Source organism: Cyrtonyx montezumae, unplaced genomic scaffold (genome assembly GCF_038088225.1).
Source record: "Cyrtonyx montezumae isolate F1298 unplaced genomic scaffold, pur_monq_1.0 scaffold_45, whole genome shotgun sequence".
NCBI lineage: Eukaryota > Metazoa > Chordata > Aves > Galliformes > Odontophoridae > Cyrtonyx > Cyrtonyx montezumae.
This window is the reverse complement of record NW_027072051.1, coordinates 391,028-404,912: the sequence shown is the minus strand read 5'-3', so window position 1 is coordinate 404,912 and position 13,885 is coordinate 391,028. Positions and strand designations below refer to the sequence as shown.

Here is a 13,885-nt window from a genome sequence, read left to right as displayed (position 1 = left end):
CGCAGGCACAAAGCTGGGCGGGCTGGCAGGCAGCGTGCTGCCCACCCGGGGCTCGGGAAGCAGGCTGGGCCTGGCTGTGGGGCCCGGGGGGTCCGGGGGGGGAGCCTGGGGCTGCAACGACAGACACACCGTATGGATGCGAAGTTAAAGGGACCTCTCTGGCACACCTGTGAGGTCACGCTCAATGTGATAAACAGTTTTCTCTCAATGGACAGCTCAGGGTCTGGGGCTCACCCTGGAGCTGACACTGAGGGGAGGATGGGGCAGTGCACACTGCAGAGGAGCTGAGCTCACTCTGACTGGGGTCAGCATAAACCACAGTGCTCCAGAGGGTCACGTTTTCATTTCAGAAATGGAAGGGTAATTCACCGGGAGAGACCACACCTGAACAACCAGAAAAATGCTGGGATCAGGCCCCATCACACCAGGATCCTTGCACAAGAGTCCCAACGGACTCACAGCCCTCAGAGCTACAGGTCTGTGCATGATGCAGTGTCCCCATCCTGGGAGGCCGGAGTGAATCAGCCAGTGCAGTCAAAGGGATGTTATTGCTTAAGGCAACTGTGCCTGGAGCTTGTGTCTCTGGCTTAAAGACATTCCAACCTCTGCACGTTCCTTTCCTCCTCATGGGAGCATCTCCCTTGGATATGACACCACTCCCTTGGTCTCAAAGACATTTCTGTTCTGCTCAGGCTCGGGGTTCAGAGAGGCAGGACCTCCCACACCACCTGCAGACCTGTCCTGCTGGGACACCGTGGCCTTCTGGTGACATTTGGGATGCATGCTCACAAGCCAATCCAGCCGGTGCCTGCCCTGAGCCACCTGAGAGGCTGAGATTGCAGCTCAGAGTGGGATGTGACCAGTGTGACCCCCTGGGAAGGGTCCAAGCAGCCAGGAGGGGCAGTTTGTGCAGAGCAAGGGCACCCTCATCATGCTCACTCCAGCCTTCATGCTGATGGAGAGCAGCCCTGGAGGGCCGTGGCAGCAGGGCAGTGTGTGTGTGGGAGCATGGGGTCAGCATACTTGTGCAGGCAGGTGCTGGGCAGCGCTCACACCAGTGTCTGTGCAGGCACGCCGTGGGCAGCACCGGGTCTGCGTTCTCCCTTGGGCTGGTTGAGGCTTGCTGAGGAATGGAGCAATGGGGTGGGCCATCCCCAGCTGGCTGGCTGCTGGGGTGCGAGCTCTGCAGCCAAGAGGATGCACCCAGGCGTTCTGCCCTCCGCATTTCGGGGTGAGGCAGGCTCGGGTTGAGCTTGGAATCTTTCCCTGTGGAGTTTGGTGTGGGATCCCTGCTTGGCTACTGAGTGCTGCTGCTGCTACAGCATGTTCAGCCAGGAAAACAAGAGGCCTGGCCATCCCCTCGGCGCTGCAGAGGGACACCTGAGCGAGGGTGGGATGTGGTGTGGACCATGGCAGCACAAGGTCAGCCTCGTGGGCAATTAGGACCTGTGCTTCACAGCTGAAGGAGCTCAGCTTGGAGCTGAGGGTCTGGGCGTTGTGGAAGGATGGAGCAGTTTCCATTTTTCCAGAGCTTCTGGATTTAAGAACATATTCTGCTGCCCTGGAAAGCTCCAAGCACAGCCTGAAGAGACAGCTTTGGAGGGAAGTAGCTTAGCAAAGGACAGAAGCCACCAATGGAGCTGATTTCTGATGATGTTGACCCCTAAGCACGGATTCTGGAGCACTGGTCTTCATGGGGTGTGTCAGGGTTGGCTGTGCTGCAGAGCAGAGCTTTGGGAGAGGTGCATTTACAAAGTCCTCTTGCAAAGAGATGTTCCCATCGGGTAGGAAGACAGTGGAAGATCAGCTGCCACTGCTGAGCATCCGTCACTGCCAGTCTGTGCTCAGCTAAAGGAGCCAAGGAGGACACATCTCACCTTGCCTTCAGTTCAGGGCTGGCCCAGGGCTCAGTACATGAAGATCTTGGCACATTCCACTGTGTCATGGTGGGTTTTCAGTAGCAAAGTGTCTGGCTTTTCACTTGCTCTCTTCTAAGCCTCCACACACCTGCCTCCCTGGCTGTACCCCGTATGGTTTCTGCACAGGCCTATCTTTATGGCCACTTTCCAGGTGGTTTCTGTGCACTGGAGCAGCCGGAGGAGGCAAAGCCAAGAATCTGGTCCTGCTTCCAGAAGCTCTGGGATTCACTCTGAGGGCAGGGAGAGGACCATCTGCACGGGCAAGTTTGGGGAGGAATTCCCAGGGTGTTTCCCATCCTTTTTTAAACATAAGTTAATTCTCTGGAAAGACCAGGAAAGCACCAAGCCCCTTAAGAGCCCATGAGCTTACTTGTGGGCACACACATGACTGCAGTGAGCTCTAAGGCCCCAGTGCATTAAAATTAATTACCGTCCCTGTCTCCTTGGAGGACACTCCTGTCACCACAGGCATGAGCTCCGAGCCCGGTGTGAGCGAGCCCCAGACAGCTCCAGGCTTCAGCTGTGTGCCCCCACACCTCGGCCAACCCAGGACAGAGTGTGCACACACACAGAGGAGATCTGTCCCAAAGTGCCCCGCTGCCATCAGCTCCAAAGCCTGCTGCTCCTGCCATTCAGGCGTGGAGAAGTGTTTCCTTCCTCCTTGCAGCACTGCTTGTCCTTAGAGGATCACTTCTGTCCTCATGCACCTTCCTTTGAGGGTGGGTAACCTCCATCGACTCTTTTTTCCTTTGCCCATCTCACCCTGGGTCTCTACCAGCCCCCCCAGCCCCATTTTCAGTACCACCCCAGCTTTGTGCAGCCCAGCTATCCCAGCAGTGCATCCTGGAGCCCTTGCTGGCTGTCGGATGGAGCCTGACAGGTGACTCATCCTCCTCACATCCACTTCCCTTTGATTTCCCATGGAAGCAGGTTGGTTAGCACCAGCTTGATGCCTCGGCCCTTTTGAAATAAGGAGACAGGACGTTCCTCTCTGTTCCTCGCTTTTAATACCTCATATCCCAGCGTTTCTCTGATCTTTCCTGCCTCATGGGCTTTTCAGATTCCCTCTCCAGATACCTCCTTCAAGATGTGGGGTTTGTTGTTGGAGATTAAAGTGCAGAGAAAAGCACATGACTGCAGGAGTGGTTCTACTGGTCCCAAGGGAGCGAGGATCTGATGTGGATGGGAGCAGTGTGGAAGCAGCTTGTGCCACCACCCCGCGGTGCAGCCGGGGCCAGGCTGCTGCTCCCCAGCTCAGCATGAACAGTCTGCAGCACCAGCACCTGGTCACAGCCCATGTCACCTGCCCTCCTCTGCACCTCGAGCTTTTCTTCCCTCTTTTCTTGGTAATCAGTGCGAGACCTGATCTTTGCCTTACTCCCAAGCGGAGTAAGCTGGAGTAAGCTGGATGCTCCTAACATCTGTCCTGGCAAACTTTCCAGTCCTGTTCCAGCAGACTCCCAGGGTCCAGCTGATCTTTTCCATGATCCTCCCTGCTTGCTTTCTTGTCACAAACATGAATGAAGGTGAATGCTGTTTCTGGAGGCAGCAGGGACACAGCAGCCGGAGTGAACTCCATACAGCAGTGACCACACTCCCATGGGGTCACAGACAGCAGTCAGAGCACGTGGCAGCCTCACATGGCCCTGCAAACCTGGGCAGGAAAGCATCAGAGGATTTGGAAGCTGAAGGGCTGGTAGTGCCCTTCTTTTTGGAAGCAAGAGCTTCTCTAAGTGAGACACTCTCTTTGAGCATCGACCCTTCCTTCCTTGGCCTTGGAGCTGGGTCCTCTGCAGGACTCAGTGGGAAGTGGGGCAGCACAAATGTGGGGCAGCCCTGCAGCCATAGGGTTGGTGTGACAGCGCAGTGGCCACCAGTGCCACTGTGCACAGCCCAGCTGGGGTCAGGATGGACGACCAGAATGAAGTGTCCTGCTCAGCTCTACCACGCCCTTCCACCCTCTCTGCACGGTGGGATGCTCACTGAGCTGTCCCCGTGGTGCATTGCTGCTCTCCTTACTGCAACCTGCAGGGAGCTGTGCTCTTACATCCTGCATCAGCAGTTACCCGGGCCTGACACAAATAGAAATTGATCAAAAGCGACTTTAAAAGCTCCCGAGTTCCTGAAGTAGAAAGTTCCTCTTGTTGAAATTGGGTGGGAGAGCTGCGGTTTTTCCTCAGTTCCTTTGATTTGTTGCCTAATGCAGGGGATGGATAAATCTCTAAGCCCTGAGATTTAGGGCAGGATTCATACTTTACATCTTCAGAAGACATAGTAAACAGCCCTATACTCTCTAATCCTGGGAGCAGGTTTGTACCTGCTCACTCTGTGTAAACTGGACCGGCTACAACAATTTCACGTTGCGGCTGAGTTCAAAACATCCCTTTGGGGATGAAATGTTTATTGCAGGAGATTTTTAAGATGGTTCCTGAAGGAGAGGAAGAGGGACTCCCAGCTGAGCACCCTGTACAGACCCGCGGGGCTGCCACACTGATGCAAAAAGCTGCGTGACCCCGTGAGCAGTGAGGCTGCCCTGGTCTGCAGAGCCATACCCTGAGGAGGAGCTTGCTGCTGCTGGCCTTCATCCCCCGGAGCTTCCCGAGGATGGGAGCAGTCCCAGCCCTTCCCCAGTGGACGGGCAGAGGAAGGGATGCACATTTACTGGGGCTGGTAGTTCTCAGGCACAGCCCTGATGTCTGCAGAGCTCCGGGACCCGGCTGTGAGGGTCCATGTCACCACGAGACACCGCATCTGGGGTCACCATACAGGGGGATCTGGTGAGCTCTATCTAAGAGGGGAATTTCTGCAGACCCTCCTTGGTCCTTGGGGTGGCTGCAGCTCCTCAGTCATCAAAGGGCATTCAGCAAACTTGCATCCTGTAAGCCCCAGTGCACATAGGCAGTGGGGGCAGGGGTGAGGTGGTGGCTGTGCAGAGGGGAATGAATTACTTACAGAATCTTTAGGCTGTAGAGGCCAGAGAAAGCTTCCCCTGGGATACTGGAGATCTGGTTTCCAGAGAGGCGTCTGCAGTGAAAAGAAGAGCCAGTAATGCATCAGCATCCTCGTAACCACAGCCCCTGTCTGCAGGCACGTAACAGATGATGCATCTTGCTGCAGCCCTCCTGCAAGCTGTGCTGCACCGTGTGCTCGGGCATCCTGGTGTGTGACCCCTCCTTACGGCCGGGGGAGCAGGCAGAGAACATAGCGACTCAGTACTGCTGCCTCAGCTGGAAACACTGCTTTCAGCGACCATGCAGCGACTGCACACAGCTGATGTCTCTCCCTGCTCACACACAGAGGACCTGGCTCCGCACAGCACAGGCTGTCTGCGGCAGAGAGCTCTGCTGGGGCGTCCAAAACCAGGGCAGAAAATGGAAGAGGGGCTCTAGAATGTAGGCAAGGATAGGGACAATGTGACCTGGGGGAGAGGATGATGCGAAGGGGTGGGAGAGGCAGATGAAGTGCAAAGCAGCCTCACGAATGAGAGAAGGACCACCAGGCTCACAGCACGAAGAGCAGAGGACAACATCCTGAAGGGAAACTGCCTCGACAGCCTGATTCTTAATCCCAAATGACTACGGCACTTGTGCTTTACTTTCCAATCCCCAAACACTCAGACAGGTGTCCAGGCTGTCCCATAGACACACGGTGAGCAACTTGCTGTTGTCCACGTGATTTGAACTGGAATATTACATCCCCGAAATGAGACAGTGGACATCATCTGTGACCAGGCACACCTTCAGTCCCTCAGAAACTCCAACCAGACCCAAGAGGCTGGCACAGGCACTAGGAAACCTGCTGCATTATTCATTCAACATCAGCAAAGCCTGTTTCCTTTTAGATGCTTTGGCTGTGAAGAGGACAGGTGCTGAGGATGAGCAGCATAATCCGGGCTGGAAGCAGAACACGTTGCAGTGAGGACTCTGCAGAGGTCACGCAGAGGATCGGAGCTGCTCGCAGTGGCAGAGCAGGCTGGCGTGGGAGCCCGGGCTCAATCCTTCCCTGTCTCTCCCCTCGGGAATCCAGAGAAAATGACGGCGGTAATTAGGCTTCTGACAGCATAAACAGCACAGGGTCGTCCCTTTAAAGCGTGCGAGCAGGTTGTAACCCGCCTGGCAGGCTGGGCTATTTGTCACTTGGGGGCTGTGATTTGGGGTAATTGCTTCTTTTGATTGCTGATTTCCACATGCGAGGGAGTGTCGTCCAGGAGACCCGAGCGCTGGCCTGGAGGGGAGGTGCTCCTGCAGAGGTCCGCAGGCGGTCCCAGCTCCTCCTGGGCTCTGTCTGCCCATCCCTCCCTGCAGCTCCGGGCTGCCCCGCGGCACGGCTCCGGCGTGTGCCTCCTGCCAGGCTTCCCGGCTGCTGTCAGCTTTCATTCTGACGATCCTGGGTACGGTCAGGTGGTTGCAGGACTCACTCCTGCTTGCTGGGTCTCTGAATGGAGCTGGGAGCTCCAGGACCAGCAGGACAGGAGGTAAATCAGTGCTGTGCGTGGAATCCAGGCGTCCCAGGCAACGGAGCTGTGCCATTTCTCTGAATGTGGGCCAGGAATGCGTTGGTCTTTTGGGGTGTCCCGTCCAGAAGGAGGAGTGGCCACTGGGAAGAAATGCCTGCTTCCATATTGCCAGTTCCTGGCTCAGTCCGTGTGAGCTCCAAGGCGCAGCAGGCGCTGTGTGTGTGAGCCCTCCTCTGTCCGCTGTCCCCTGGTATCTCCGTGGTGTTTGGTTCCTTCTGTCCCTCTCACTCTCTGACTATCCAGAAACGTCCCAGCCTGGCAGGGAGGCACCCACTGAGCACATCTCCAGAGGCAAGACTCAATAGGAATTTCACTGGAATGATCATTTCCTTTCTATTTAAAAGGGAACAATAACATTTGAAGTGACACTGCCAGTGTGACTTCCCTTGAGACAGCTCTTCATCTGCTTCGTCTGTGTACCAAAGTAAAAAACTGCAAGAACAGACCAAGAGGCAGCACTCCCTTGTGCCCAAAGCACGCAGGGGAAGGGAGGATGTCCAGCCGTGAACATCTGACCCACTGCACAGCCCCAGACCTGCTCAGGTCTCTTTGGGATAGGAAGTCAGCTGCATGTCCTTCTGCCCTGGAGCTTACACAGGGAGATGGATTGGCAGGGGGGAAAGCTTTGCATTCAAAATGACTGATGGAAGAGGGAGAGAAGGGGCAAGTGGAAGGTGAGTGGGAGCCAGAGCTGGCTGACTATCTTTGGAAAGCTTGCGTGCTTGGTGGATTTCAGATTCTGTTCCCCTCCTTTCCCCCCTCCAGTGATTTCTGGGAACATTCCTCCAGGCTTTGATCTGCATTCCCAATACACTCCAAGTTGGAACAAACTCATGGTTTACCACTTCATGGTTGCTGCAGCTCAGTTACCACAGGCTCCCACCCCCTCGTGTATCTCAGGCTTCTTGGTCATGCTACAACTTCCATGGCACACCCAAAGGCTGTTTGTTGGGCATGATTGCTCATGTCGTGCACTCAGACAACATGATGATGCCCTTATCACTCGCATTAGGAGGCAGGAACATTGCCCATTGGCAGGACAGGACAAACACACGTGTCCATATCCCGGTGGAATTTTCCCCTTGCCAGATCATTACTGTTCGTGTCAGCCTTCCTCTTTGATCTCCTGCTCTGGTTCATTTCTCAAGCACTAATATTGTCAAGGTAGAAGCTGTTTCCAGATAAACCCTCTGCACTCCCGACACGATGGTGCTGTTTAGACAAGACCATGCCATCCCCCAGGTGCACGGGGGACCAAGGACTCCACTCCATGCTATGTTTGAGTTTGTTCTTGTGCTGGTGCAAAGCAGGAATTAAGCCAATTAAGCCATGCAAGTGAAAACATGGTACATTTAAGGAAAGAGTCGGGCTTGGACTCTCCCTTCCCACGCAGGAATCTGCAGCTGGTCCTAGTGCGGTATCACCTGGAGCTGTCTCTAGCATGGTCTTTACTCCATCCCTGAGGAGGAGGCTCTGCAGGACTGCTTCTAACCCAGCTATCCATGCCCCCACCAAATGCCTGTTCCAACTCGATAGATTGATGGCATTCATTTCTTTTGTTTATGGTCCTCAAGCCAGTTTTCAACCCACACAAATGTTCGTATGCAAGGCAGCTTGGATTCACTCACCAACGAAGATTCAGTTAAGACAATTCCTTATTGAACTGCCCAGTTCAGGACACTACCTTCATTTTGTCCCCTTATGGCAAGGTTTTCAGGGGGGATTTGCTCCCTTCAAAGATTAAGCTTAGGGTTTTGACCCCAGTCTGCGTGCTTCACTTGGGATATCCTGCGGCAGTTGGTTGTTTGAAGACAGCTCGCAGGAACACGAGGGGCAGCGATCGTCCTCGCAAGGATTTTTCAAATGCTGAACTCTGCCCCCACCACAAATGGAGGAGAAAGAGAACAGACATTGCCAGCCCTGCACAGCGCTCTGAGTTGGACTTGGGCCTCCTCAGTACCATTTTTCAATGTGCACAATGGAGAACCACCTGGAAGCCCTCTTCTTCTGCCTTCGCCTGTACATTGGCCAACGTCTGCCTCCACACCATGCCAAACTGCACAGCGGTGACCTTTGGAAGGCTTCGTAGGAGGAATTATCCTTTAATCCTCTCCGTGCTGTTGCTCACCCGCTGCACTGATGATCAGCGCTGTCCTCTGCCAAGGAGTAACATCAACCAGGAGAACATAAAGCCCTGGATGAACCAGGGTTGGTGCCCTGTCTCTAACCAGCTGCAGAACTGCCCCAGCGTGGTGCTTGGTCACAGGCACGGGAGCCAGGTAGCACCCTGGGGAAACGCAGCGCCCAAACATTCAGAGGACCTGAGCCTCACAGAGCAGTGCTCTGGGCTGCAAGAGCTCCTGGATCAATGCTCAGTGTGGCACTCCCTTGACAGCGAGTCCCTCTGCCCTCGGGGCCCAAGAAGAGGCAGGTGAAAGAGCCAGTGGCTGGGAAGGGGTCTGATCTTGCCGCTGTGCCCCGGAGCAGGAGGTGAATGGCAATGAACACCTGCCTTTGGCTGCAGTTTCTCTTCTTGGCATCAAGTTCTCGTGTTTGGATTCAAAGCATGGTAACAAAGCCCCTGCCGGCGAACACATTTCAACATGCTGTTATTCCCAGGCTGGCTTTCAAGATCCTCTTTCTATTCCTTCTCTACTGATTGCTCTTGTTTCTCTTGGCACCCAGCTCCAGCTTTTCAGGCTTCATTAACCGGAATTTATTATCAACTTTAAACATTCTTCCTGCTGCCAGAAAGAAAGAAAAGGAAAAAAAAAGGAGAGAAACAAAAAGGAGATGCACGAAACCCAGGGCAGCTCCCTTCCGTGTGAGGCCCACGTCGGAGCTCCTCTCTGCCACCAGAGACCTTCAGAGGGAGGACCACAAACAGACAGGATTTCTTTGCTTGGTTCGGGTCACATCCTGGCATAAAGGTCATCCCATCCTCAACGTGAAGGCTCCAATGTAACACACTGGGATGAGAATTTGGGAAATGAGAAGTGGAGGGGAAACACCAGGTGAGCTGTAGCACTGGTCCACGACAGCACTATGAATGGTGCAGATGCACACAGCTGCTGGAAGGATCACTCCAGTTCTGAGTACCACACAGCAGTCCTTCCTTCCTCCATCAATTTCACACCCGTGTGTTTCACTATAACATCTAGGCATGAACTGGGACACACTGCAGTTTCCATTTCTCCTTACTGAGGCAATTCTTTCCAGGTGAGAACACCTCCACCTTGCAAAGGATCCATTGTGGCACTCTGGAGCTCAGCAAAGTGCACTTTAACAGCTTCCAATTCTCTCTCAAATTTTCCTGTTTAATTTTTCCCCCTCTTGATCTGTGTCATTCATAATTATTCTTGGCTGTGGGAACGTGGCTCTTTTGGAGTCTCTTAATGTTTATTCACTGCTGGTTGGGACTGCTCCATCCATTCATGATGTGCTCTCAGGATGTGATTGATTACAGGAGGACAACCATTAATTGTATACTGATATCGACATCTCACGCTGTGTAATAATAATGCTTTGGAGAAGCTGCGTTTCTCAGGAGGAGCTGATGGAAAGGAGCTCAGCCTTCTGCCCCCCCACCCTGGGTTCTCACTGCAGGGGCTCCCACAGGCAGTGGCTGCTCATGCTGGCAGTTTGCAGCAGGGCTGCAGCCCCGTGCTGATCCCTGGGATGGGGATTGCTGCTGGTACACCCTCACTCAGCCCTCCAGCAGCAATCAACCCCCACCAGCACGCAGCCTCTTCCCACCTCAGCCAGGGGCTCCCAGCAGACCCACACCCCCAGTGAGGGACCCCCCCAGCTACTCACAGCTCCTCCAGGAAGCGCAGCGGGCGGAAGGCGTTGGGCTGCAGCTGGCTGATGTTGTTCATGCTCAGATCCCTATGGGGAAGAAGACAGAGTCTCAGATCAGCCGCTCTGTGCTGTGCACAGAACATCTCAGCGTTGGCAGCTCCGCCTGCAGAGGGATGGAGAGCAGCAAAGCGTGTTCCTGCTCACACTGCTCCGAGCAGTGGATGATGGAACGAAGGCTTAAAATATCAGTTAGTGCCATATCTGTTTCAATTCTTGAATCCCTATGGGCAGTTGCTAACTTAGTACCCATTAAAACATCTTTTCCTGCATCAAAGTGTACCTTGTTTATACTGTAACGAATCAGCCTGATGCTTTGACACGTTGTGAATCAATGTAAAAATAATAATAATAATAATAATAAAAAAAAAAACAACACAAAAGGAAATGAAACAAAACAGAGCTGAAACATTCAAGATCTCCATGAAACTCTGAAGCCCTCCCCTGAGCTGCTTTCTGCTGACACCATGGGGAGTGCTCCCTGCAGAGGGCACTTCTCCAATCTCATATCAGATCACCTATTTTGACTCCACTCTCCTCCACCTCAGTCAGTACCCACGTAACCTCAGGAGGAGGAAAACATGCTGCTTTCTCAAGCAGTCATCCAAATGTCAGAGGAGAAATCCCCCCACCCATCACCCTGACAATCTTCCTGCTCACATCTTCTGAGCGCTCCGAGTCCAGGCTGTTTTTCTCCACAGGTCGTCCACTCTCGTGTAAAGGCAGTTTTCCTGCCTGAAGCACTGGGATGAGTGTTTGACTTATTGCTCATATCAGGATGTTGTTGACTTGTTGCTGTGTTTTCACAAGCTCGTGCTTTTCCTCTTAGTAACATTTATTGCGTTATGTACAACCTGAGCACAAGTGTGGAAACGTTTCCTGCTGGGGTGAAAAGGGAAACCATTCATCTTTCAGGTGCTCCTGCCAGACACATTCAGGTCATTTTGAAAGGAAGCTGTTGCATGCAAACCCTTCTCAGGATTACTTTCTCAGGCACATCCACATAGGGGTTAGGGATTAGTGGTCATAGGCTCTCCTGATGCTTCTCTCATCCTCCAGTAACTTTGTCCTTCCAAAACAGCTCTCCCATTTGAGTCTTCAGCATGTACTGAAGTCAAACAAACACTGGGTTCAGTAGAGTAACTGCCTTTGGGTCCAGGAGGTGCAGGAGGACAAGCCCTTCCCATCCCATAGCTCTCCTGCTCCCCTTGTCCCAGAGACCATGCTGTCTGCCCTCCCCATAAGCCACAAAAATCAAAGCAGGACACCTTCTGCTGTCCAGCCACATTGCGTGGCAGCAGAATGAAACACTGCCAGTGAAGAAACACGAGCTCCCAGAACCCAAATGTGGCTCTGCATCACCTTCATCCACCCACGATGGGATGTCTTCTAAGGCCTCTTGCATTAGGTGCTCAGGTTACCTGTGCTTTCCAATGGCACTGAACCAAAGCCATCATGGCTATAATTAGTGTGATTTAAGACCGTCCCCCACTCCTTCCCCAACTCATTCTAAACATTTATCATACGCATTTCTAACTTGTACCTGCAGGAAATCTGAGACACAGTTCATGGAAACTGAGCCCATGTGATTCAGCCTCAGACCTTACAACTCCTCTGGCCCTCCAGGGGTTCCTTAAATTATTTGCTTTGATGTCACCTTCTTTCATGAGCAACCTTTGAGCATTCACTGATTAGCTGATCTTCTCTACCGAAGAGGATGACGTGACACACAGCATGCCTTGGGTGCTCCACTAGGTCTGCTTCCCGTTGTCTCAGCAGGAGCTTCGAGATGGGCACTGCAGCGTTCAGTGCAGGAGCAATGAGACCTCAAGAGCAAAGCAGTTCACCTTTGGCATAACCACTCGGGCAGGTGGGATGCCAGCCTGCAGCCATGGATGTCCCTGCAGAGAGCAGCACGGCCCCACCAGGTCCAAGGCGCTGCTCTCCCAGATGAGGATGTTCTCCAGACGTTTCTTTACGCCCACCGAAGGGGCAGGAGCCCTGGTCACTGCCTTCAGTCCCATGAAGTGCTGCTCGTGGGGATTTCTCACATGCTGTGTCCTTCCACCACGAGAGCAGTGGGGAGCAGCAGATCGCTGCAAGCTCGAGGTTCGGCTCAGGGGACTCTGCAGTGGAGCACACCACGGGCTCCTGACCCCTTCCACACCTCGGTGAGATCCCAGGCACATGGACGCACCTAGAAGGGTGGACAGTGCCCAAACCACTGAGCAACACCTCCAGTACTCAGGAAAAATGGCTTGGATCCACTCGTGTAAGGGAGCGATGCGACTCCAAAGAACACAGTGACCGCTGCCCTCAGGTTTTGCACCTTCTGGAAGTTATTAAGAGTCCCAGGCAGCAGCCATCTTCTCAAGCCTTAAATCAGTTCATAAAGCCATAACACAGAGCCTCCTTACACCCAGGCATCTGAGCAGAAATGGTTAAGATTGCTGTGGGGGAAAGCCAACAACCTGGTATTCCCTTGATTAATTGATTACACAGTCACACATTGAAGCCTCCCAGGCTTGGTCCTGCAGTCTGATTTCTGTGGGAGCGGTACAAACCAGACCAAAATTCCCATTCTTATCCCAGAAAGATCTATCACTGGACCTGCTCTTGCAAGGCACACAGCACTCTCATCTTGCTGCAGTCTGTAGGAGATGAGTGGTATCTCTGCCCATCTTCTGGCCACTCTCTTCAGCACCCAGTAAGAAAAAAATGCACAAGTAAACCACCTTTAATAAAAAAGCCCAAAGGCAATAAATGATGGTTTTATGAATTCTTCAGATTGTACAAGAGTGACTCATAAAGGTTCTTGTTATCTGTATTCTCTCTGTATCTTGAGATCTCAGAGGCCACCACAAAATGCCTGGATTGCTTTGGGTGAAGCTGGGGCTGCAGACTGAATGCTACTGGGAGCCATAGAAGCTGAAGATTTTGCCTTAAAGCCTGCAGGTTGAAAACCATGCTGAAGGCAGTCCCCATGAAGAAAAAGGGAAAGGGAAGATAAAGAGATCAAAGCAGTGAGAGCTCATTTGCATTGCACCATATCTGGAGGCACCAGCCCTGCTTCAATCCCCTATCACTGCAATAGGCAAAAGCAGAAGCGTTTCAACTCCCACCTCTACAAGTCTGAAAACAGATCAGTCATCTCAGACCACCCCCCCCATGTTGGCCCTGCCCGAGATCTCCACAATGCTTCAATAATAAAGATGCCACCAAGACCAGTTTGCCAGGATGAGATGAAGCCCATCCCTACACCTTCAGAAGCCCGCTCAGTGCAGCGGGTACCAGTGACCTTTAGCAAGCATCACTCTTGTACAGCCTCACTGAAGCTCTCCCAGCTCATCCCACTGCTGCTGAATGAGCTTTTCTCTGTTCCCCCGGCTGACAGAGCTGTCTGCCCACATCCTTGACCTCACAGAGGTGGAGCTCATCTCAGATGCCTTCAGAAAGCTCTGTGAAGGTGCAGATCCTTGGGGTGACGATCTCATGTGGCCAAAGGCTGCTGAGAAGCAACACCTGTGTCCTCTCACCATGTCACAACCAACTCTGAGCTCCCCCAGTCCTATCTACCACTGTGGTTCACTGA

The 13,885-nt window shown here is 53.1% G+C and overlaps 1 protein-coding gene across 1 annotated transcript in view; it reads right to left on the bottom strand.

Annotated features, from left to right (window-relative positions):
• The window catches only part of LGR6 (leucine rich repeat containing G protein-coupled receptor 6), a 56,231-nt gene that overhangs the window by 26,503 nt on the left and 15,843 nt on the right, over positions 1–13,885 (bottom strand). Inside the window, exons 2-3 of the mRNA XM_065747544.1 lie at positions 10,252–10,323; positions 4,872–4,943 (exon numbers count right to left, since the gene is read on the bottom strand). Of these exons, the coding sequence (XP_065603616.1) occupies positions 4,872–4,943; positions 10,252–10,323 (144 nt within the window). The remainder of the gene's footprint in view (positions 1–4,871; positions 4,944–10,251; positions 10,324–13,885) is intronic.